The sequence below is a fragment of the Ciconia boyciana genome, chromosome 2, assembly GCF_034638445.1.
Source record: "Ciconia boyciana chromosome 2, ASM3463844v1, whole genome shotgun sequence".
NCBI lineage: Eukaryota > Metazoa > Chordata > Aves > Ciconiiformes > Ciconiidae > Ciconia > Ciconia boyciana.
Genome location: NC_132935.1, coordinates 167,759,349 through 167,783,154, shown reverse-complemented (window position 1 = coordinate 167,783,154; position 23,806 = coordinate 167,759,349). Strand labels below are relative to the sequence as shown.

Here is a 23,806-nt window from a genome sequence, read left to right as displayed (position 1 = left end):
CATCCCCATCCTCTTCCAAACACCCAGCACCCCCAGCCCTTCCCCCTCACCCAGCCCCTCCCAAACCCCAGCCTTTGCTCCCCCACCCTCATCCCCTTCCCTTCCAAATCCCTATCCCCATCCCTTCTCCCATCACCATCCCCGTCCCCATCTGCACCCCCATCCCTTTCCCAACACCTTCCTCATCGCCATCTACCCGCCACTGCCTTCCCTGTCTCCACCTCTGTCTCCACCCTGTTCCCTACCTCCATCTCCACCTCCACCTCCTTCCCTTCCTCCATCTCCACCTCCACCTCCTTCCCTACCTCCATCTCCACCTCCACCTCCTTCCCTACCTCCATCTCCACCTCCACCTCCTTCCCTACCTCCATCTCCACCTCCATCTCCACCTCCACCTCCACCTCCACCTCCACCTCCATCTCCACCTCCACCTCCATCTCCACCTCCACCTCCACCTCCTTCCCTACCTCCATCTCCACCTCCACCTCCTTCCCTACCTCCATCTCCACCTCCACCTCCTTCCCTACCTCCACCTCCACCTCCTTCCCTACCTCCATCTCCATCCCCTTCCCTACCTCCATCTCCATCCCCTTCCCTACCTCCATCTCCACCTCCATCCCCTTTCCTATCTTCATCCCGTTCCCTATCTTCATCCCGTTCCCTATCTCCACCCCGTTCCCTATCTCCATCCCCTTCCCTACCTCCACCTCCATCCCCTTCCCTACCTCCACCTCCATCCCCTTCCCTACCTCCACCTCCATCCCCTTCCCTATCTCCACCCCCATCCCCTTCCCTATCTCCACCCCCATCCCCTATCTGCATCTCCACCCCCTTCCCTATCTCTACCTCCATCTCCATCTTCATCCCGTTCCCTATCTTCATCCCGTTCCCTATCCCCCTCTCCATCTCCACCCCGTTCCCTATCTCCATCTCCACCTCCATCCCCTCCCTTTCCCCTATCCCTTTCCCCGTATCTCCCCCATCCCACCCCACCCCACCCCACCCCTGTTCCCCTGGAGAGCAAGGAGGACAAGCAGAGGTCCCCAGCCCAGCAGCACCCAGTGGTCACCAAGGCATGACTGCCCCCAGCCCCACCACCACCTAGGGTGAGGGTCCACGCTCACCTCGGCGGGCTGCCCAGCCCCCACCACGATGAGCTTGCCATCCTCCAACCCCACCAAGATGTGACTCTTCTCCTTGGTGACGGACACGCTGTGGACGGGCACCCGCATGGGCACGGGGGGCACGGCCGCCCTGAGGCTGTCAGAAGACGAGTGGTGGGATGGGACCCCTTGAGCCCTCCAGGCACCCCAACGGGGTGGCTGGGGTGGGACAAGGTGGGTGGTAGCCCTCACCTTTGGAGGTCACGGATCTCCAGCCCGCACTGCATGGTCCCCAGCACCACGAACTCCTCCGTCAGGCACATGGCCGTCACCTCCTCGTCCAGCGGGACGGAGGAGAGGTGCTTCCCGTTCACCGAGTAGAGGTGCAACGCAAACCTGTCCTGAAAGACAGAGCAAAGAGGGGGACACACACACGCTGACGGTGACGACGGGGAGGACACAGGGACAACCTGGCCATACCTTCAAGCAGGCTCGTTGACCCACGGTGGTCTGGGCGACCACCTGCCCCTCCGGCCCCACGGCCAGGTAGGAGAGTTCGGCGGGTGGTGAGGTCTCGCTGGGCGGCCGCAGGGTCCGAATGAAGAGACCCCGGCGGATGGTGTGGATGATGATGGTGCCATCCTACGGGAGGAAGGGGACGTGGGGCGGTGATGGTGGCACTGCCCACCCTGCCACCCACCCCACCACCCCAGCTCACCTTGGAGCCCGACACCGCCATGTCCAGCTCGGTGCTGATGGCCACGCACGTCACCTCGGCATCGTGGCCGTACAAGACCTGGATGGGTTTGGGAGCCAAGCCGCTGGAAAACCCACCCTGGCGTTGGGGACACGGGGACCTCAGTGACCTGGTGGCAGTGCCCACTGCAAGCACCCCCGCGCTCTGGATGGGGTGAAGGGCCAACCCCCTACCTGCTGTAGGACCTGCCACACCATGCAGGTGGTGTCCCGAGACCCAGAAATGAGGTAGATGCCGCAGAGGTCAAGCGCCAGGCAGGTGACCACATCTGTGACACCCAGAGGGACACCATGAGCTGCTGGTCCCGTCCCACCGTGCTTGGTACCCCAGCCTCGTGGGATGGCACCAAGACGTGTTTTGGGGTGTGGAGATGCTGCTAACCCTAACCCCAGCCCGGCTCCATGATAGAGCCTGGACTGTCCCCAGAAGATGGGGGACACCGGGAGATGTCCCCTACCTGCTCCTACATCCCCTGCCTCCCCCCTGCAAACCCATTGGGGCATCATTGGACCTTCGTCGTTGGAGGAGGACGTACCTATGTGCCGGGTCATGTGCCCAACGACCTTCCCTTTGGCCAGCGAGGTGACGCGGAGGCTGTTGTCCCAGTGTCCCCCGCTGAAGAGCAGCTTCCCATCGGGGGACACCGCCAGCGTGCGGGAGCACAGGTCCACGCCGGGTGCGAAGGGGCCCTGCAGAAAGCGCTGGGTCCTGGTGGGGAGGGACATGGGATGGTGGCAGAGCCATGGGTGGGCCGGTGGCACCTTTGGAGACCATCCCTGGGGACCATGCGTCAACTCACTTTGCGTTGGAGACGGTGGGGTCTTTGGTGAAGCTGAAGTAGTTGGAGATGTTCTTGTCATAGGGCAACCAGTTGTGGGTCCCCAACAAGCCGTTGGCACTCACGGTGACCTGGGAAGAGATGGAGATGGAGGTGACACAGCTACCACCACTGGAGCCCTCCTGGGGTTTGGTCCCAGTCCCCTCAGGTCAGCAGCACGCACCCGTGCCTCAGTTTCCCCACACTCACCAGGATGTCGGGTGATCCCTGAGTGATGAAGGAGTGTGCCTGGTTCTTGGGGACCACGGCTTGCACCAGGGCTACCCCATCGCTGATGCCCTGGAGGGAGACAGCAACTGGTGTCTCCACCCCCACCCTCATCCCCTTCTCCATCCCCACCCTCATCCCCTTCTCCATCCCCACCCTCACCCTCTTCTCCATCCCATGGAGGTGGCCTCCTGGCCACCACCACCACCCCAGTCCTGGCCAGGGACCCCTCAGGGATGTCCTCACCTCCACAAAGAAGGACTTGAGCTGGTCCAGGTTCTCAAAGACGTTGGGCGAGCGGGTGTCGAGGCGGGCTAGCCGCCGGGCAGCGCTCTCTGCTGACAGTCGGGCAGGATGGGGCTCCTGGAGGGGGGTGAGGGAACCCATGAGAAGGGGGGTGGTCCCCCAAAAGGGGCTATTTTTTGGGGGAGGTGGGGTATGAGCTACCTTGAGCAGTTGGCAGGGCGTCTGCCCGAAGTTGCTGATGATGCCCTCCAGAGCCTTCCTCTGCGTCTCATCAGCGATGGCGTCCAGGTCCACGGCCCCTGGGGATGAGGATGGTCATGGGGGCCCACCTGGCAGGTGCCCCCCCACCTCCCTGCCCCACAGCTCACCCTCGTAGGTGCAGTAGTAGAAGACGTTGAGGGCCTCCACAGCGTCCGGGCCTCGTTGCTTGTACCCAAAAATGAGGTCAATCCACTCGTGGAGGTGGGCCGAGACGTACTCTGACTCCTGTCCAAGGATGGGGCATCAGGACCAGGAACGCCCGCCACCCCCCATAACGACCCCCCCCGGGGTGGGAGCAGAGGAGGGATTGGGATGGGCTCCATCATCTCACCAAGGCTTTACGGTGCTGGTAGATGAAGTCCTCATGGGAGTGCGCCCACCGGGGCAGCACCACGTCGCCCACCTTCTCGTTGGAGAGCTGCAGGCAGCCCAGGTCGAAGCCTGCAGGCAGGGCAGGCAGGGGGTGAGGGACACCGACCCCTGCCATGCTCCCATGGGTGCTGTCCCCATGGTGGGGACGATGGGTGCCCCATACCATTCTGGTTCTCCAGGAACTCGGGGAAGTAGAAGAACTCGGGGATGAGCTCCTTGACGTCCACGGGGTTCTCCATGCGGGCTTGCCACGCCGCCGGCACCGAATGGAACTGCCGGTCCGAGCAGTCAAACCTGGTGGCACAGGACACCCGGTCGGAGCCCGCTCGTCCTCCCGCTAGGTCCCCTCCCCAGGGTCCCCCCGCTGGGTGCCCACCTGCCGCTCTGCAGCTGGATGTGGAGGGTGGTGAAGGGCTCGGTGCGGATCAGGTAGTGCATGACGCCCGCCGCGTTGGAGTAGTGCGTGCCGTAGTGGAATTTGTCCACGGTGCCCGTGGGATCCTCGAAGCTCTCGTACCTGGAGGTGAGGTCTGGTGGTCCACCGGGAGCCGGCTAGGCGGTCCCCATGTCCCCCGTCCCTCCTTTTTTGGGAACACACTCACTTCTCCTTCACGTCCCGGGCGTGCCGCTCGTTGGCCACCCCGATGGGCTTGGACAGGTCCCGAAATACGGCCGGGTTGGTGAGGTCGAGGGTCTCCGAGACGTAATCGCTCAGGATCCAGGGGAACTGGGTGGGTGCAGGAGGTGGGTGAGGCTGGGGGGGGGGCCTGGGCTCGCTGGGGGGTGGGGACACACACGGGGGGCTCACCACGGGGTACTGGGAGAGGTCGTTGTAGGTGCGTCCCGCGATCGTGTTCAGCTGCATGAGGTACTCGAAGTTGGAGATCTCCCGCAGGACCCATTTCTGGAGTGAAGGGAGGGTGGTTGAGATGGGCTGGGGGAGCAGAAGAGGGGGCAGACACCCCCACCCTCCCACAGCCATCCCTGGTCCTATGGCCATCCCCATCCCATGGCCATCCCTGGTCCCATGGCCATCCCTGGTCCCACGGACATCCCTGGTCCCATGGCCATCTCAATCCCACAGCCATCCCTGGTCCCATGGCCATCACAGGTCCCACGGACGTCCCTGTTCCCATGGCCATCTCAATCCCACAGCCATCCCTGGTCCCATGGCCATCCCAGGTCCCATGGCCATCTCCATCCCATGGCCATCCCTGGTCCCATGGCCATCCCCATCCCATGGCCATCACAGGTCCCACAGCCATCCCCATCCCATGGCCACCCCTGGTTCCAGACCATCCCTGGTCCCACGGACGTCCCTGTTCCCATGGCCATCCCTGGTGCCATGGATGTCCCCATCCCACAGCCATCCCTGGTCCCAAGGCCATCTCCATCCCACAGCCATCCCTGGTCCCAAGGCCATCTCCGTCCCACAGCCATCCCTGGTCCCAAGGCCATCCCAGGTCCCATGGCCATCTCCATCCCACGGCCATCCCTGGTCCCACGGCCATCCCTGGTCCCATGGCCATTTCCATCCCACAGCCATCCCTGGTCCCATGGTCATCTCCAACCCATGCTTGCCATCCGGGAAGGAGAGATATGGGGCAGGGGTGGGCAAGGTGGGGCTGGTACCTGGGTGAGCCCCGAGGCTTTCAGCAGCTCCTGGGGCGACCGGCTGCCGAAGTAGATCTGGTTGGGGGGACGCAGGCCGAGGATGGAGGAGTACACCTTGTTTCTCACCTGGGGGGACGCAGGCAGGACGTGGAGTGGCCGGAGCCTGGGTAGTGCCGCGGCCCCGGGAGGGGTTTGGGGTAGGAGAAAAGGGTGCCACCACCTTTTTTTTGAAGTTGAGGAAGTAGTTGGCCTGGTCGATGAAGAAGAGCTCAAGCGCGGAGCGGCGCAGATTGTACCGGCGCAGGTGGACCTCGCGCAGGTGGGACAAGGGGCGCTTGAAGTCGTAACCGATCCCTGCCGAGATGGAGGGGGCACAGAGCCCGGTGGGCATCACTGTCCAGCCGGACCCCAAATCCCAAGGCAGGGATGCAGGCCAGCATCGCCCCAAATGGCCAGCACCCGGCGTGATGGGCTTCTGGAGGAGATGGGATGGGTGGAGGGGTTCCTCACCCCACCTTGCTGCAGGGACCCCCAGAGAGCACGTGCTGTTACCTCCCTCCGTCTCCTCCTTCTCGCTGCTGCCGTCGTAGAAGTAGACGTGCTGGGTCGTCACCTCCAGGCGGCCAGGGACGACAGCCACTGTCGTGATGAGCTCGCAGTCCTCCGAGACCACCAGCTTCTCCCGCTGGTTCTGCTCCTTGGGCTCAGCCCTGGGTGACACCAGCGGTGAGGAGACTCCGGTGACACCCCCAGCCTGGGCGAGCCAGTGCCACGGCAGGGGATGGGGACACTCACTGGTTGTCCAGGACGGGAAGGTCCTCCTCAGCCAGCTGGTCATCCTCCAGCTCGCTCACCTTGGCCTCCTTGGCCATGGCGAGCGGGAGGGACTCGGTGGGGCTGTGGAGGTGGTCGGCTCCTGAAACAAGGAGAGGGTCAGCAGACACCCCCAGCCACCCACGGCTGGAGGACGAGTCCTGTGAGGGTTCCCCATCCCACCCTGCAACCCCAACGGGGTCCATGACAGCTGCCAGCTCAACCCCACCACGTGCATCCAACCGGTGGCACCCCCTTGCCATGGGGGGGGCCCCTGGGTGCCCCACTCCCATCAGCCTCACCCAGGTTGTCCCGTAGGGCGCTGGCCTCCAAGTGTTGGTCAAAATTCAGGTTGGGCACCAGCTTCAGCCTCATCCGGGAATAGGTCTCAGCACTTGATAGTTTCCAGCGAACCTCCGGTGGGTTCCTGGGGGGCAGGTGGGGGGTGAGGCACCCCAGGGACCCCCAGCCATGCCACCCCTCCCCGGGGACCGAGGCGGGGGCTCACCGGTCAGCCCAGGCGGAGCGGGGCGAGGTAAGGAGGCGGCACAGGGACCGCCACTGCTTCAGCACGGTGCTGTGGTGGTTGTTGGCCTGCTTGAGCACGTTGGCGTGCCGGGCGTTTTCTGCCTTGGAGCGCTTCGCCGCCGGCTCCAGCACCAGCTCCTGCCAAGGGAGCAGGAGAGTGAAGTGACAGCATGGCTGGGGGCTTGGGGACATCCCCAAGGCAAGGAGCATGTCCATGGAGTGACATCCCCAGGGCAAGGAGAATGTCCCCAGGATGATGGAGTTGGGGTGAGAAGCACGTCCCCAGGATGTGTCCCTGGGTGAGGAGCATGTCCCCAGCGCGAGGAGCACATCCCCAGCATGATGAGCACACCCTCAGGGTGATGTTCCTGGGATGAGGAGCACATTTCCATAACAATGTCCCCAGGGTCAGGAGCACTTCCTGAGGGCAATGTCCCCAGGGTAAGGAGCATGTCCCCAGGATGATGTCCCTGGGATGAAGAGCACATCCCCAGGATTAATGTCCCCAGGGTGAGGAGCATGCCCTCAGGATGACATCCCCAGAGCGAGGAGCATGTCCCCTGGGTGATGTCCTTGGGCTGAGGAGCACATCCCCAGGATGATGTCCCGGGGTGAGGAGCACATCCTGAGGACCATGTCCCGAGGGTGAGGAGGATGTCCCTAGGATGACATCCTGGAGATGAGGAGCACATCCCCAGGATTAATATCCCCAGGGAGAGGAGCACATCCCTAGGATGACATCCCCAGAGTGAGGAGCACATCCCCTGGGTGACATCCTTGGGATGAGGAGCATGTCCCCAGGATGAGGAGCACATCCCCAGGGTGACGTCCTAGGGGTGAGGAGCAGGCAGTACCTGGAACATCTTGCGGCTGGCTGCCTTCTCCTGCTCCCGCCGCTGGGAGCTGCTCATCATGGCGTCATAGCAAGCGTTCCAGAAATTGGACATGTGGTCGTGGCTCTTGGCGAAGGTGTCCATCTCAAACTGGGCCATGGTGGGCTGCACCTACAGAGAGAACCGCGACAAGAGGGGAGACGTTTGTAGGGCTTGGCACCCAGCAACCATCATCCAGGCTATGAGCATCCCTGTCCTGGAGGTCACCCTGCAGGCTGTCCCAACCCGGCGGTGGCATGGGGACCCTGCCACAGCACAGACCCATCTCTAAGCCTGGGAAGGTGTTCCCCCAGCAGCGATGCCACCCCATGCCCCATGGCACCCACGTGCTTCTCGATGAAGCCCCTCCACTCCGGGGTGGTGCAGAAGAGCTGGAAGTCCTCATAGAAAGTGGGGCTGCCGTTGGTGGGGGGCAGCGAGGGCAGGAAGAGCTGCAGCTGCAGGGTCTCGTAGCACTGGTCCATGAGCGTCCGGACGATGGGCACCAACCAGGAGAAGGTCTCCGACTTGGCGTCCAGCGAACGTCGCAGCGGGGTCTCCAGCTTGCCCAGCAGGTAGCAAGCCTCGTCCTTTTTGGGGGCCGAGGCGGTCTGCAGCAGGCTGTGCAGCTTCACGTATGCCAGCGAGTGCAGCTGGGGGGGACATGGGACATCGGATGGGGTCACCTGCCCTGTCCCAAGGGCTGGGGTCTCACCCCGAGCCCCAGGAAGGCTTGACTCACCTGGGGGTCCTGCAGCATGATGTAGCCCACGAGGATGCGTAGACCCGTCTGGGCCATCTCCTTGAGGTCGGAGGTGCCGTTGGCCAGGTGGTACCAGACGCCCAGCTTGTCCAGCAGACTGCTCACCCCCTCGTAGATCTGGGGGGGGGCACAGTGAGCCCCCCGCCCAGCCACGCACCCCCCCACTTCTCCAGCTGGCCAGGTGCAAAGCCACCAGGTCTGTCCCCAGCACCCAGCCACCCTCGGCTTTGCTTGACATGGGTTACGGGTAGGGGTTAGGATTAGGGTTTAGGGGTAGGGCAGAGGTCCAGCCCATAACCCGAATGCGAACGAATCAGGGTTTGGCATCAGCGTTATAGGTTGGGGCTTAGGGTATGGGTTTATGGTAAGGGTGTAGGGTTAGGGTTAAGGGTTAGGACCGGGGTTAGGGCTAGGGTAGAGGATTGGGGTTAGGGCTGAAGTTTATGGCAAGGATGTAGGGTTAAGGTTTAAGATTAGTATTTAGGAGGTACGGTTAGATTTACAAATTATGAGTTAAGGTTAGAGCTCAGGGTATAGGATTAGGATTTCGGTTTACAGCAAGGTTGTAGGGTTAGGTTTAAGGGTTGGGATTGGGGTTAAGGCTAGGGTATAGAATTGGGGTTAGGGCTGAGGTTTATGGCAAGGGTGTAGAGGTAAGGTTTAGGATTAGGATTTAGGAGGTATGGTTATGAGTTAGGGTTATGGTTTAGGGTTAGAGCTTAGGGTATAGGGCTTAGGTTTGGTTCACAGTAAGGGCGTAGGGTTAAGGTTAAAGTTTAGGATTAGGGGTTAGGGTTAGGAATTAGGGTCAGGTTTTACAGCAAGAGTGTACGGTTAGGGTTTACAGCAAGGGTTAGGGTTAGACTTACAGGTTATGAGTTAGGGTTATGGTTTAGGGTTAGGGCTTAGGGTATAGGGCTAGGGGGTTGGGTTTATGGTAAGGGTGTAGGGTTAAGGTTAAAGTTTAGGATTAGGGGTTAGGATTTAGGATCAGGGTTAGGGTTTACAGCAAGGGTTAGGGTTAGCCTAACCCCTAACCTAAGCCCCGGGTTATGAGTTAGGGATAGGTTTTAGGGTCAGATTTTAGCATACCGGGTTAGAATATAGGATTGTGTTTATGGTAACAGTGTAGGGCTAGGGTTAAGGTTTAGGATTAGGGGTTAGGGCTAGGGCATAGGATTGGGCTTCATAGCAAGGGTGCAGGCTTAGGGTTAAGGCTTAGGGTTAGAGCTGGGGTTTATGGCAAGGGTGTAGGGCTAGGGCTAAGGTTTAGGGTTAGGTTTAGGAGTTAGGGTTGGATTTACTGGTTATGGGTTAGCATTATGGTTTAAGATTAAGGCGCAGGTTATTTTCTAAGGTTAGGTTCAAGGGCTGCAGGTAGGGGCAGGGTTTAGGGGCAGGGCTAACATCAGGGGCCAGGGGTTAGCAATTAGGGTTCAGAGCTCGGGTTTGGGACCAGGACGCCCTGCTCGTGCCCACCCACCTTCTCACTCCACAGGGCCTGGTTGTTGTGTCCCTCAGAGAACAAGAAGTCCTGGAGCAGCCGCAGCAGCTTGAGGGCGTTGTGGGTGAGACCGGGCAGGGCGGCCGGCCCCGACTCCTTCAGGTCCGTCAACGCCGACTCCAGCATCATCTCCAGCAGGCTGCGGGAGAGCAAGCAGCTCCGTAGGGTGGTCCTCCCTTGGGGTACACCCCCTGGACCTCGCTCCAGACCTGGGCAGGACTCACCTGCGCTTGATCTCATCAGGGGGCCGCACCAGCTCGCATGCCGTCCCCAGCTTGGTGAGGACAGAGAAGACCTGCCCGCGTTCCCTCCACGCCACGTCGTCCCATCCCTCCACCCCACGCCAGGTCACCGAGAAGACGATGTTGGTCAGGAGGTTGCACAGCTCCTCCTCGGGTGTTTGCTGCCAACGGGGAGGAAGGGTGAGAGGTCTGGTGTCCAGCGTAGCCCAGGGTGGTGGGCACGATGGTTTGGGGCTCACCTGGGGGTTGCTGGTGTTGGAAACGTTGTCACTGGGCAGCGCATCCTGGTAGCTGCTCTCATCCAGGACGTTTGAGAGGCTGGAGCTCTTGCGTGCTCGCATCCCCGGGAAAGGCTTGAAGCTCTCCAGGGGCGAGGGGGTGCTGGGGCCGCTAGCGGGGGTCTGCGTGCCGCTCTCGGCCGTGGCGATGGAGCTGGTGCTGGCCAGGTCGAGCCCCAAGTCGAAGGGTGAGGTGGAGAAGGGCGAGAGCGGGTGGTAAACACCATCAAAGGGAGGACCATCACCGGGGTTGGAGGATGAGCGGCTGGCCCGGTCGGAGGAGTCGAAAGACTTGAAGTTGTAGGAGTGGAAGGACTTGGTGCGGCCTCTCGGGGAGATGGAGTGTTCGGAGAAGCCCTCGGAGAGCTCCTGGTCCGAGGCCTCGTAGCCCAGCGGCAGGAAGACGTCCAGCTCCTGCAGCTCAGCCGGCAGTGGGCTCATCCCCTCTTTGCCGGAGGGGTCTGAGAGGCGGAGGAGCTCCAGGCAGCCCCCGTTGCCCGTGATGCTCAGGCTGTGCTGGCGGGACTCGTAGGACTCTTTGACATAGAGCTTGGTGAGCGTGTCCTGCCAACCGGCCAACCTCGCCAGCTGCTTCACCATGTCCTGCTGCGCATAGATCAAGTGGAAGAGCTGCAAGAGAAAGCCGGGGAGAGATCCGATGATGTTGCCCCAGCTCCTGGTAGCCTCTTGGGGGGTTGGCCCCTCCGAGGGGCAGGATGCTTGAGCACCCCAGATCCCCCATAACCATCATGGAGTGCTGGGGTTGCACCACCTCCACGCTGGCACGTCCACGTGCCGGCAGCCCTGTGCGTGGGGTGTTACCACCATCCCCATGCTCCCCGCATTGGTCATGGCCAGGTGCCTGTGGGTGGCTCTGGTGAGCTCAGCCCCAGGGTGACCGCTTGGTCACAGTCCCTTGTGCCCATGGCCCTGCTCACCTTGCGGCAGATATCGAGCCGGACGGTCAGCTTGGCCCGGTGGGACAGGTAAACCACGGCCACCAGGTCCTTGTAGTTGGGGGGGTCTGTGGACAAAGGAGAGAGAGCACGGTGGTGGGACAGGTCCTTCTGTCCCCAAAAGCCATCGAAGGCTCCCAGCCCCAAGACCAGTTGAGCCTTGTGGGAAGCCACCAGTGATGACCCCATGGCACGCATTCGGGATGGGTGGCCAGGGCCAGCCTGGTTTTGGCAGAGCACGCGGTACCTGCCCCGAGGACCTGCTCCGAGAGGCAGCGGAAGAGCAGCATGGAGCCGGGGATGTCGCTGAGGCAGGCGATGAGCCCCTGGTACCCGATGTCCTTCAGCTTCAGGCGGTTCTTGCTGCGCTCGGGGACCCTCTCGTACTTCAGCATCTTGTAGAGGATCTGGCGAGGCAGAGGGGGGTGGTCACCCTGCTGCGGCAAAGCCCCCGGCCACTGGGGATGGCAAGAGGTTGGCACTGGGGACCTGCCTCACCTTGAAGACCCTCTCCCGCACTTCATCCGAGAACTTCTTCTGCACCAGCAGGGAGAAGAGGACCTCCACGTGGCCCGGCTCAAAGAGGAAGGCGAAGAGCTGCTCCTGGGCAGGCGAGCCCTTCAGCAGGCTGTGGATCACCTCCAGCGCCCCACAGACCTGCAGAACATGGGGTCGGTTGTCCACTGCCCTCCGCGTGCCCCACCAGGACCTCAGCAGCTTCTCCCCACTCACTGCCAAGCACTGGGCCAGCCCGTGGCACACCGAGGTGTTTGGGGACCCAGGTGGCTCGGTGCCGTACCTGCTGCTCATCCTGTGCCCCGGCCACATAGCTCAGCAAGCTCTGCATCTCCTCCCCGGAGAAGCTCCTGCAGAAGAAATCCTTCACCAAGCTGAAGAGGGACGTCTGCACTGTCTTGATGTCGTCGGTGGCTGTGGTCTTCTCCCTGGAGGTACTGATGGGCAGACATGCGTGGGCATTCCCTCTGGGGATGTGCACAGCCACCCTCCTGCCCCTTGTCACCCATTGCCAGCATGATCCCAAATCCCACCATGAAGCCTGAGGAGCTCCGGGGCAGCCCGGTGTGGACATCCCCTCTGGCTAACCCTGCCCACCGGGAAATGTCCACCCCATGCATTTGGGTCTCTGCAGGGTGTGAGCACCCCCGGTATCATGGGCGCGCAGAAACGCATCGGGTCAGACAAGAAAAGGGCATCAGCTTATTGCAGAAACCACCATGCTCTTGGTTGTTGCTGGAGTGGATTTTGGGGCTGACCAGGCACAGCTTTGGGTGGAGGCTTGGGGATGGGGCATGGCCATGGGGCGCGGAAGGTCCTGCACCCACCCCCATGCTCCAACACCAGAAGACTATCCCATGAGGTGCTTGCAGAGGGGATATTGCCCCAAGCAAATGGTATCTACTCCAAACCACAGCTCCAAGGGGTGAAGCCCACCACCACGTCAGTGTTGGGGGATCCCGGCTACAAGCGGCAGCTCACCCGTAGTACGTCCGGATGGAGTCGAGGATGTACTGCACCCCATACTTCCTGCAGATGCGCTGCTTGTGGTCCTTGATGACGTTGGCCAGATACTGGATATGACCTGCAGGGAGAAGGTGTGAGTAGCCACGGAGGTTGGCTGGGATGGAGAACACCCCCAAGCACCCCCCAGTTCCCACCTAAGCGGACGGCGAAGTCGCTGTTGCTCCAGATGCGGAAGTCAAAGAGGAGATGCTGGTAGAGGAGGTGCAGCAGGAGCCCGCTGCCCTCGGAAGCCACCTGCTCCATGAGGATCTGCGAGGCCATCAACGTGCTCATGTCCAGCAGCGGACCGGAGACCTGCCATGGGCGAGAGGGAAGGCTTGCAGCCCTGGTGTCCCCCTTGGGAAGCGGCCCCGAGGACTGTGGGATGGTAGCCTTTGGTAGCCCCCCCCACCTTCTGCAGCAGCGCCCCGATAATGGCCGGCCCGTGGCACTGCACCAGGCTCTCCTGGTTCACCGGGTGGTTCTGGATGAAGTTCTTCACCAGCAGCAGGAAGGCGGCCACGCTGTTCCTCTCCAGCCTGCTCTCTGCAAGGCACAGGGCAGAGCCCCACCAGTAGCTGTGAGACCTGTGCCCACCCAAACACCTTCAGAACCTACAGTGCTGCCTGTATCTGCCTGCAGAGGGCAACCTGGAGACCCCACCGCCAACTTCTCTGCAAACTTTTCAGCCTGTTCCCCTATTTCCTCCAAATTTCAGTGGAAACCTCCTGAGCGTCTTGGAAAGAAGCAGCTGGGTACTGGGAGAAAGCTCATTTCACCTATGAGAAGGCTCCTACATGAACCCAGCCCTACTATAAGACATCAGAGACTCCACACAAAGGCAAGCCAGAGGTAAGCAGGCTGCAGCCACCCTCATCTTCTCAGAACTGCTTGTTTATGACTAATTAGGTCATAACAACATTAAAAGATGTCAATGGTTTCTCCATTACCCCCTAACTCTTGGTGCCCCGGGCAAGACCTCTCATGCCCATGGTAGACACCAGCCCGCTCCCGGCAGCACCCGCGTGGCAGTGGGGTTACCTCCAGCCGCTCGAGCAGGATGGCTCCCACTCCACGTCCCCTGAGGTCCTCACCTGAGGACCTGCCCAGCGGGATGAGCATGCCCTGGGCGTTCCTGGAGGACGTCAGCTCTGGCCCCACCAGGTCGTTGGTCTCCTGCTCATCCTCAGGCTCCTCTTTCTTGGACACCACTTGCTCAAGCAGGGGCAGCAGCACGCCCATCCCACCCACGCAGTTGACCACATCCTGCCGGAGGGAGGCGAGAGGCTTTGCTGGGTGCTGCGTGGTGACAGCAGTGTAGAGGAGGAGGTTGCACATGCACCCGGCGTCCATCCTGCCTGCTCACGGGCTCAGCCCAAGCTGGGGAGAGCCAGGCCCCGTGGCTAGCAAAGATCGGGGTGTGCCCTGACCCATCCTACAGCACAAACCTAAAACAGGTCCCCACAAAGAACCTGTTCCCCTGCACCACCAATGGTGCCCACCCTGGATGCCGAGGACCTATGGGTCAGGCAGGTCCTTGGCGAGCCCATGGGTCATGCAGGTCCTTGGTGGACCCAATACGACGTAGCAGAGTCCCTGTAGGGTCCAGCAGAACCACCATGGCCATCCAACACCCCTTGGGGTCCTGACCCTGCCCCATATCCCAGGAGGGGCCCATCTGCCTCCACACCATGGGGCGGATGGGCCAGGATGGACCACCCTTGCACCCAGCGCACCTTGACATCCCAGTTGACCACCTTGTGCCCTGTCAGCCTCCCGTCCAAGCCGTGGCTGGGAGAGAGGTCCAGGCAGATGTTGTTCCTGCAGGCCTAGAAGAGAGCACCATGGGAGCATCTTCATGCTCCTGGAGATGTCACCTATGGCAGAGGGGTTTACCAGTGCTGTCCCCATCCCCAGGGGGGTGGCTCTCCTCACCTGTGGGGTGTAGTAGAGCAAGAGCTTGCTGCTGAGCTCCACCAAGTCACCTTCCAGCGTAAACGGTGACGTGACGTTTGGCCCTGGGGGAAGAGGATTGGGGTCAGATGGGGCATGGCAGAGGAGACCCCTGTTGCCACCAGCACCCCCGTGGACGTTCCCCACGTCCCACCCTGGACGTACCTGCACAGAAGAGTGCCTTGACCTGGGTTTGCTGCAGAGCCTCGCAGAATATGGCCACGGAGCCAAGGTGACCCTCCAGGGAGGTGGGGCTGCCCCACTCGGTGTCCTGGCTGCCGGCCGCTGTGGTGGCCACCAACCCCTCTGTGGGGGGCTGAGTGGGGGTCCAAGCGTGGGGGCCCAGGGCAGCGGGAACAGACTGGGAGCGGCCAAGTGTGGGGCGTGGGGGGAAGACCAGCTCTGGCCCATGGGACGCTGGCGGGTGTCCGGCGGTGGTGGCAGTGGTGGTGGTGGTCCGGTGGCCCGCGGAGCCGATGCAGCAGGAGGTGAAGGACTGGAAGGGAGAAGGAGTTGTGCTCGGCCCCCAGCACCATGCCATGGGGAGGGGTCCGGCCAGGCGCCGGGGGGGTCCTCCACCTCATGGAGGGAGGGGAAGCGGAGCTGCGCCGTCTTCCGCAGGTGCCCATCAGTGTAGATGCTGACAACGTTCTGGCCGAAGGGCCGGCGGCCGGCGACATGGACAACGTCAACGCAGTGCTGGGGGGACAGGGAGGGGGCATCAGGCATCCCAGTGTCCCCGTTGTCCCCCCCGATGGGGATGGGGACAGGGATGGGGATGATGCTCACCCAAGCCGAGTCGTTGAAGGCAAACTCCGGCAATGCCACCGTCATGTAGTCCTTCTTGGTGCAGACGGCCACCACCAACACGCCGCTGGCGGTGAAGAATGCCTCGAAGCCTGTCCCGCTGGCTGTGAAGAAGCTGGTGGAGGAGAAGCATGGTGGGGATGGTGGTGCTGCCCCTCCTCATCCTCACCTCAGCCGCCCTGGTCCCTCCATTGACCATCACCTGTAGAGCTGCCTCCTCTTTGGCCTCGCCGCGGGCTCGGGCTCCTTCTCGCTCAGGCACAACCAGGCGTGGAAGGCAAAGGCACCACCGGGCCACTTCTGGATGGCAGGCACCATGATCCCCGCCATGCTGGGCGTCAGGTCGAAGCACTGCAGCGCCCGGGGGGGTCCCTCGACCCGCGCCATCCCCGAGAGCGCCCGGATGACGGGCGCCGTGTAGGGATGCGGTCCCTGACCCCGCTCGCACCGCAGCAGCCGCAGCAGCTGCCGCAGCTCCCCGGGGCGGATGGAGAGGCTGCCCAACGCCCGCAGCAGTTCCAGTAAATTTTCAGAGCAGGCAGCCGGCAGCGCCGGCTCGGTGGCCAGGGCACCCAGCAGGCAGCCCACCATGCCTGCCTTGACGCAGGTGAGGCGGCTGGGCAGGGAGGCTTCGCAGAGCCGCTGCAGCTGGCCCGAGAGGAAGACCTGCAGCTCCCGGCATGCCAGCGCCGGCAGCCAGGCCAGCAGGATGAGCAGGGGTTGCTCGTTGCGGATGGGGCGCACTGGGAAGGAGCTGTGGTCGCCCTCCACTGCCTGTCAAAACACAAGAGCTGGTTGGTGCAGCCTCGACCACGTGGAGATGGATGGATCCTCTCCATGGCCACCCTGGGCTGGCAGCAGAGACCTTGTGCATCAAGCCTCTTGGAGACTGCCATGCATCAAGCATCTTGGAGACCCTCATGCATCAAGAGTCTTCTTGGAGACTCCCGTGCATCAAGCCCTTTGGAGACTCCCTTGCATCAAGCATATCAGAGACTCTTGTGCATCAAGAGTCTTGGAAACATCTGTGCATCAAGCATCTTGGAGACCCCTGTACATCTAGAGTCTTGGAGACCCCTGTGCCTCAAGGGTCTTGGAGATCCCGTGCATCAAGGGTCTTGGAGACCCCCGTGCATCAAGGGTCTTGGAGACCCCCGTGCCTCTAGAGTCTTGGAGACCCCTGTGCATCAAGCATCTTGGAGACCCCCGTGCATCAAAGGTCTTGGAGACTCCCATGCATCAAGCATTTCAGAGACCGCTGTGCATCAAGCGCCCTGGAGAGCCCCATTCATCAAGGATTTTGGAAACCCCTGTGCATCAAGCATGTCGGAGACCCCCACGTATCAAGCGCCTTGGAGACCCTGTGCATCAAGCATTTTGGAGATGTTGGCACATCCAGCAGTACCAGAGCAAGCACTACCACATCAGAAAGGGCTCAAACCTCCCCAAAGCTGAACGTGACTCCAAGCTAAAGGTGGCCCCGGGACCTCTTGGGAGGAAGCTGATGGGAAACTAGCAGGGTGGAGAGGAGCAGGGGGCAAGGAATGGGGCTGCCAGGGGCTGAGTTCCACCACGAACCACCAGCACCGAGGGCTTTGCTTGGCGTGAAGGAGAAGTAGGCATGCTCACCATGTTGAGGAGCTCCTGGAGCAGACGTTGGGTGGGCTGGCCCTGGCTCCTCAAGACCTCGTAGAGGTGGGCGTAGCCGATGCGCTCCTTGAACACCTCCTGCAAGCACGTGGGCACATGGGACCCTGCACCAAGCCCCACCACGTGCTGCTTTCACCCCGGCCCACCTCCCAGCGTGAAAACCCCCAAACCCAGCCATTTTTGGGGTGTCTCCCCTACCCTGGTCCACTGCCCACCTTGGCCGAGGGCGAGTTGCTCATGATGGCAGTGAGCACCCCGATGGCGTGGACTGCGATGGTGTCGGAGCTGCCATCGAAGACCTATGGAGACATGGGGGTGGTGGGTCTGCTGAGCCATGGGGTTGAGGGGACACAGCCCACCACGCCTGGTGGTTTGGTTATGGGGCGGCCCCACTTGGTTATGGGGTGACCCCACACAATACCTGCTGGAGCCCGTCCCCGTCTGGTGGCCGCGTGGGGACCTCGTCCCGGGCTTCACCTGCCTCCCGCGAGTTCCCGAGGTAGAGCTGTGGGACACGGGGTGGGTGTCAGCCCCGGGGAGAAGCACCCGGTATGGGGAGGGGGGGAAGAGGGAATGGGGTTATGGGCTGTCCCCACCCCGGGGACGCTGCTGCAGCGTGGCCGCACCATCCCAGCATTGCTTAGGGCCAGGAAGGGTGAGGATGGAGATGAGGGTGCCCAACCCCGGCGTCATCAAGGGCGGACACCGACATGGCCACCCCGGTACCTTGCTGTTTTGGAGGAGGCGGATGATGTGCTCGAAGCAGTTGTTGCTGAGAAAGATGGCTTGGAGGACCGGCCGGTCCTCACAGCTCAGCATGGCCGGGATGGCATCTACGGTGAGGTGGAGATGGCTCAGCACCCATCCCACCTCCCCATCCCCATCCCCGTCCCCAACCACCTACCCAGCATGAGGACACGGAGAGCGATGAGGCCACTGGCCGCCTCCGGCGCCAAGGAAGCGACGGGCAGATCCGAATTGAGTACCCTGAAGTAACCATCCAGGAGGACACGCAAGGGCACGGGGCCGGTGCCGGGACTGCTGCCGTGCAGCACGTGGACCACGGCCACCACGCTGCGTAGCGCCAGCTCCAGCAACCCGGGGAGCGGGGGGGTCCCCCCGCCTCCCCGCCGCAGCACCCCCAGCAGCACCTCCACCGCCGCCGGCGTGATGGCCCGCAGCGCGTTGGGCTGTCGGGATGATGGGGGGAGACGGGCTTTTATGTCGCCTATCGCGATATAAAATCCTTTATTTAAGCTAGTCACGCTGAGCCCCGCGTCTCCAGCGCTGCGGGTGTTACCCATCTCACCGCGCCTCGCTTCTGGGTGCGTGCAAATTAATTTAAAGCCAATTTCAGAGCTATTAATTAAAGCCTGATTTTTAAGCGTTGGGTTAATTAAAACTTATTTCTGCTCAAATTTATTCAGCCGAGAAGTTCTCATCTGCCACCCCAGAGCCGAACCGGTGCTGAACCAGCAGCTTCGGCTCAAACTCCTCTTTAATTTAATTACTTCTTAAGGTAAAACGCGCTGAATTTGGGGCTGGAATTTTAAATACGATTTTTAAAGGCTTTTGCAAATGAAGCGGTTTAATTCCAGCGTTTATCTCGCTCGGAATAAAGAAAATTTTGGGGTTTATCACTGGGATGATGATGCCAAGTTCTCCCCCATCCCCTTTCCCCGACGTTACCTTGGATCCGGAGAGGACGGCCCCGAAAAGATGGATAAGTCGGAGCTGGATTGTTTCAGGGAGCTGCTCTCCGGCTTGGAAACTCTCTGTGAGGATGAGGAGGGAAAGATTTACTTCGGGGAGTAGCGGTTAACCAAAAAAAAAAAACATTAATTAGGGAAAAATTCCCTTTTTCACCCCAAAATCAGCCCAGCTGAGCGCTGGACCCTGTTGATGATGGTGGGGATGAGGATGCTCAAATTTTTCGCACCCGGGGAGGATTTTTTTTGGCCTAAAAAAAGGGGGTTTTGTTCAAAAAGAGGGTTCAGTTTGGGGATTTACAGGCGGTTGGGTGCGTTGGGAGTTTTAGGTGGTTTTTTTTTTGCCTTTGCCTCGGCGGGGTTTTTTTTTGGGGGGGGATTCCCCGGAAAAAAAATCCCCTTCGCGCTGATTTTTGTAGGCTCCCCTTAATGCAGGACTTAATCCCTGCTTCAGGATGCTATACCCCCCCCCGGGACCCCGTACGTGCCCATACGGGCACGTACGGGGTCCCGGGGGGGGGTATAGCATCCTGTATTTGCCCTTGAATCATATACTGTCCCTGGGGTAGGTATAGGCTCCTATATTTGGGAGGGCAGGTAGAGGATGTCCTGGGGCACGTACAGGATCCTATATTTGCCCCCCCACTATGGGCACATATGGGGTCCTGTGGCAAGTATAGGGCCCTATCTTTTCCCTTAAATCATATAGCGATCCTGGGGTCAGTATAGGGTCCTATATTTGCCCTTGAATCATATAGTGATCCTGGGGCAGGTATAGGCTCCTATATTTGCAGGCATGGGTATAGGATAACCTGGGGCAGGTATAGGTTCCTATATTTGCCCTTGAATCATATACTGACCCTGGGGCAGGTATAGGCGCCTGTATTTGCAGGGGTCGGCAGAGGATGTCCTGGGGCAGGTATAGGATCCTATATTTGCAGGGGCAGGTATAGAATAACCAGGGGCAGGTATAGAATCCTATATCTGCCCTCAAATCATATACCGACCCTGGGAAAGTTATAGGCTTCTCCATTTGCAGGGGCAGGTAGAGGATGTCCTGGGGCAGGTATAGAATAACCAGGGGCAGGTATAGAATCCTATATCTGCCCTCAAATCATATACCGACCCTGGGAAAGTTATAGGCTTCTCCATTTGCAGGGGCAGGTAGAGGATGTCCTGGGGCAGGTATAGGATCCTATATTTGCCCTCGCCTATGGGCACATATGTCATCCTGTGGCATATATAGGATCCTATATTTGCCCTCAAATCATATACTGACCCTGGGGGAGGTATAGGCTCCTATATTTGTGGGGGCAGGCAGAGGATGTCCTGGGGCAGGTATAGGATCCTATATTTGCCCTCCCCTATGGGCACATACGGGGTCCTGGGGCAGATATAGAATCCTATATTTTCCCTTGAATCATATACTGACCCTGGGGAAGCTATAGGCTCCTGCGTTCGTAGGGGCAGGTAGAGGATGTCCTGGGGCAGGCATAGGATCCTATATTTGCAGGGGCAGGTACAGGATAACCAGGAGCAGGTATAGAATCCTATATTTTTGGGGGCAGGCAGAGGATGTCCTGGGGCAGGTATAGGATCCTATATTTGCCCTTGAATCGTATAGTGATCCTGGGGAAGCTATAGGCTCCTACATTCGCAGGGGCAGGTAGAGGACGTCCTGGGGTAGGTATAGGATCCTATATTTGCCCTTGAATCGTATACCGACCCTGGGGCAGGTATAGGCTCCTATATTTGCAGGGGCAGGTATAGGATAACCAGGAGCAGGTATAGAACCCCATATCCGCCCTCAAATCATACACCTTCCCCCGAATCCCCACAGATCCTATACGTGCTCCTGGACCCCATCCCCACCCCCACCATCTCCTTCCTGCCCCCGGATGCTCTGCGCACTTATGGACCCCATACCGACCCTCTACGCGCCCCCGCGCCCCATCGCTGGCCCCCCCTTTACCTTGGAAGAAGGCGCCGAACTCGGGGGGCAAAGGGGCCGGGGCGAACTTGTATTTACTCTTCTCCTTCGCGCTGACGACTTCCCTGGAAAGAGAAAGGGGGATGTGGGGGGGGGGGGCACGAAACGGGAGGGGAAGGATTTTGGGGTGCGGGGGGGGTCCCCACTCACCCGCTCAGCTGCCGCCGCCAGGTTTGGTAGGGGTCGAAGAGGCACTCGCAGAGGTGCAGGGCGTAGAGCATCCCCCGCTCCAGCTGCGCCCCGCTCGGCTCCGCCGCCGCCCGGGGACGCTTCAGCTGCCGGGAGAACGCGGCCGGATGAACCCCCCCCCAAAATAATAATAAAAAATAAAAAATAAAAAATAATTAAAAAAAAAAATCCTCCTCCGGCTCACCCCCCCCAGATTGGGGCTGGGGGTCTCTCTCTCTCTCTCAGCCCCCCCCGACTGGGGCCGGGGGTCTCTCTCTCTCTCAGCCCCCCCGGATTGGGGCAGGGCTTGTCTCTCTCTCTCAGCCCCCCCAGACTGGGGCTGGGGGTCTCTCAGCCCCCCCAGATTGGGGCAGGGCTTCTCTTTCTCTTTCAGCCCCCCCGGATTCGTGCCAGGGGTCTCTCAGCCCCCCCAGACTGGGGCTGGGGGTCTCTCTCTCTCTCAGCCCCCCCAGACTGGGGCCGGGGGTCTCTCAGCCCCCCCAGACTGGGGCCGGGGGTCTCTCAGCCCCCCCGGATTGGGCGGGGGTCTCTCCGCGCTCACCTTGCTGGCGCAGACCCGCAGCAGCGTCAGCGCCTCCGGGATGAAGCCGGGGGTTTTGTCCCTTTGGATGTTCTCCAGGTTCCTGGGGGGAACACGGGGGGGTCACGGCATCGGCAGGGTGGGGGAGCGTGGTGGGGGAGGTTAAAGCGTCATGGGGGGGTTATGGCATCGGGGGGAATAAAGCATCATGGGGGGTTATTGCATTGGGGGAAGCGTCGTGGGGGGGGTTATGGCATCGTGGGGGGGTAAAGTGTCGTGGGGGGTTAAAACATCATTAATGCATCATGGGGGGGTTAAAGCATCATGGGGGGTTATGGCATCACGGGGGGAAGCACCGTGGGGGGTTTATGGAATCGTGGGGGGTTAACACATCATTAATGCATCACGGGGGGGTTAATGCATCATGGGGGGGTATTGCATCACGGGGGGTTAAAGCATCATGGGGGGGGTATTACATCACGGGGGGTTAAAGCATCATGGGGGGCATAACGTGGCAGCCGGCGCAAGCCAGGGCACGTCCTCAGCTGAACCCCGTCAGTGGCTGGGAAGGGGGGGGCGCAGGCGGACGGCGTCCCCCCCGCCCCGGGGACACGGAGGTGGTGGCTTCGTGGGGTGCTGCTGCCAGGGATCCCCCCCGTGTCGGCTGGCAGGAGGCGGCAGGGCCAAGTGGGGGGGGGGATGCGCTTTGGGGCGGGGGGTCAATGATGCACTTTGTGGGGGATGCTGTGCTTTGGGGGGTAAATACCGTGTTTTGGGGTGACGTGATGCGCTTCGGGGGCATAATAATGCGCTTTTCGGGGGATGCTACCCTTTGGGGGGGATGCTGCACTTCAGTAGGGGGATGCCATGCTTTGGGGGGATGCTGTGTTTGGGGGGTGATGTGCTTTGGGGGGTGATGTGCTTTGGGGGGGTGATGTGCTTTGGGGGGGGTGATGTGCTTTGGGGGGGGGGGGTGATCCTCTGCTTTTGGGGCGAGGGGATGGATGCACGTCCAGGAAGGCACCGCGGTGGTTTGGGACCGTGGCAGTCTTGGGATCAGGGCGATACCAGTTTGGTCCCTTCAGCGAAGACTTTGGGGGGGGGCACAGGACCCAGAGATGGGGGGGGATCCCCTCAGTGCCCCCCATGCCCCCCCAGCAGCGGAGAGCAGAGCTGGGCTGCACTTGGGGCTCATCCTGCAGCACCGGGAGGACCGAAACCCAGGAACACCCACGGGTGGGGGGGGACGACGACGGAGGGAGACGGGACCCTCCCAGGGGTGGTTGGTGGTGATGGGGGGGGGGGTCACCCACCTGCAGATGATGATGAAGAACTTGAGGAGGAGCAGCGCCTGCCCCAGGCTGGTCCCACCACCCTCCTCCCGCGGGACCTGGGCCACGCATTGCCCCAGCCGCTGGCTCAGCACCTGCAGCACCTCCCGCGGCAGCACCGGGATCTCCGACACCGACTCCTCCGGCCTGCGACGGGGACAACAGGGGTGGCAGGATGTGACCCCCCCCCCATAACCCTCCCTCACCATCAAACTCCTTCCAAGCTTCAGACCGGATGGTTTAAAACCACTAAGAGCGGATGAGCTGCTGCGGTAACCCCCAAATTTAGCTGTGGGTGTCAGCCCCCCCCCCATGGGGTGTCACTCTTGCAGCACCCAAGGGTGCCGGGGTGCTCCTCACCTCCTGGGCTCCAGCGAGGGCAGGGCGATGATCTTCTCGAAGTTCATGACGAAGGCTTCCAGCCACTGCTGCAGGTAGGAGAGGTCCTTCTGCAAGGGCAAGGCGGGGCTGGAGCTGCTGGCCAATCAGATCCCACAGGGACCACCGCCCCAAAGGTATCAGCCAATCAGCAGCCAGAGTGGTCAAGCCGCCCCACCCCAGGAGCTGCCAGTCAATTGGCACCGGGGGTGTGAGCACACCGCTGGGAGCCAATGGGCAACTGAGCAGCACAACCTGTGGAGCCGCTGGCCAATCAGCAGCCAGAGAATGCAACCTGTGGAGCTGCTGGCCAATCAGCAGCCAGAGTCACGCAACCTGTGCAGCTGCTGACCAATCAGCACCCAGAGCAGAACAACCTGTGGAGCCACTGACCAATCAGCACC

The 23,806-nt window shown here is 61.1% G+C and overlaps 1 protein-coding gene across 2 annotated transcripts in view; it reads right to left on the bottom strand.

Moving 5' to 3' along the window:
• Positions 1-23,806, bottom strand: part of NBEAL2 (neurobeachin like 2) — a 32,639-nt gene that overhangs the window by 1,795 nt on the left and 7,038 nt on the right. The window contains exons 2-54 of one of the 2 annotated variants that reach the window (XM_072854892.1): positions 23,385-23,473; positions 23,007-23,171; positions 21,715-21,796; positions 21,135-21,259; positions 20,967-21,049; positions 18,975-19,060; positions 18,190-18,475; positions 18,012-18,118; positions 17,707-17,790; positions 17,501-17,584; positions 17,265-17,363; positions 15,838-16,409; positions 15,618-15,750; positions 15,408-15,527; positions 14,994-15,324; positions 14,811-14,893; positions 14,612-14,704; positions 13,970-14,141; positions 13,288-13,421; positions 13,031-13,190; positions 12,852-12,954; positions 12,154-12,307; positions 11,853-12,011; positions 11,602-11,761; positions 11,337-11,422; positions 10,360-11,028; positions 10,103-10,281; positions 9,858-10,017; positions 8,354-8,491; positions 7,959-8,264; positions 7,594-7,743; positions 6,720-6,877; positions 6,514-6,638; positions 6,194-6,314; positions 5,951-6,108; positions 5,619-5,752; positions 5,417-5,524; positions 4,593-4,688; positions 4,387-4,511; positions 4,161-4,301; positions 3,948-4,078; positions 3,744-3,853; positions 3,520-3,637; positions 3,353-3,450; positions 3,152-3,268; positions 2,888-2,977; positions 2,660-2,769; positions 2,396-2,568; positions 2,034-2,128; positions 1,822-1,938; positions 1,584-1,745; positions 1,356-1,504; positions 1,125-1,260 (exon numbers count right to left, since the gene is read on the bottom strand). In XM_072854892.1, the coding sequence (XP_072710993.1) occupies positions 1,125-1,260; positions 1,356-1,504; positions 1,584-1,745; positions 1,822-1,938; positions 2,034-2,128; positions 2,396-2,568; positions 2,660-2,769; positions 2,888-2,977; positions 3,152-3,268; positions 3,353-3,450; positions 3,520-3,637; positions 3,744-3,853; positions 3,948-4,078; positions 4,161-4,301; positions 4,387-4,511; positions 4,593-4,688; positions 5,417-5,524; positions 5,619-5,752; positions 5,951-6,108; positions 6,194-6,314; positions 6,514-6,638; positions 6,720-6,877; positions 7,594-7,743; positions 7,959-8,264; positions 8,354-8,491; positions 9,858-10,017; positions 10,103-10,281; positions 10,360-11,028; positions 11,337-11,422; positions 11,602-11,761; positions 11,853-12,011; positions 12,154-12,307; positions 12,852-12,954; positions 13,031-13,190; positions 13,288-13,421; positions 13,970-14,141; positions 14,612-14,704; positions 14,811-14,893; positions 14,994-15,324; positions 15,408-15,527; positions 15,618-15,750; positions 15,838-16,409; positions 17,265-17,363; positions 17,501-17,584; positions 17,707-17,790; positions 18,012-18,118; positions 18,190-18,475; positions 18,975-19,060; positions 20,967-21,049; positions 21,135-21,259; positions 21,715-21,796; positions 23,007-23,171; positions 23,385-23,473 (8,124 nt within the window). The remainder of the gene's footprint in view (positions 1-1,124; positions 1,261-1,355; positions 1,505-1,583; positions 1,746-1,821; positions 1,939-2,033; positions 2,129-2,395; positions 2,569-2,659; positions 2,770-2,887; positions 2,978-3,151; positions 3,269-3,352; positions 3,451-3,519; positions 3,638-3,743; positions 3,854-3,947; positions 4,079-4,160; positions 4,302-4,386; positions 4,512-4,592; positions 4,689-5,416; positions 5,525-5,618; positions 5,753-5,950; positions 6,109-6,193; positions 6,315-6,513; positions 6,639-6,719; positions 6,878-7,593; positions 7,744-7,958; positions 8,265-8,353; positions 8,492-9,857; positions 10,018-10,102; positions 10,282-10,359; positions 11,029-11,336; positions 11,423-11,601; positions 11,762-11,852; positions 12,012-12,153; positions 12,308-12,851; positions 12,955-13,030; positions 13,191-13,287; positions 13,422-13,969; positions 14,142-14,611; positions 14,705-14,810; positions 14,894-14,993; positions 15,325-15,407; positions 15,528-15,617; positions 15,751-15,837; positions 16,410-17,264; positions 17,364-17,500; positions 17,585-17,706; positions 17,791-18,011; positions 18,119-18,189; positions 18,476-18,974; positions 19,061-20,966; positions 21,050-21,134; positions 21,260-21,714; positions 21,797-23,006; positions 23,172-23,384; positions 23,474-23,806) is intronic. The other variant, XM_072854893.1, reaches the window with a different exon arrangement.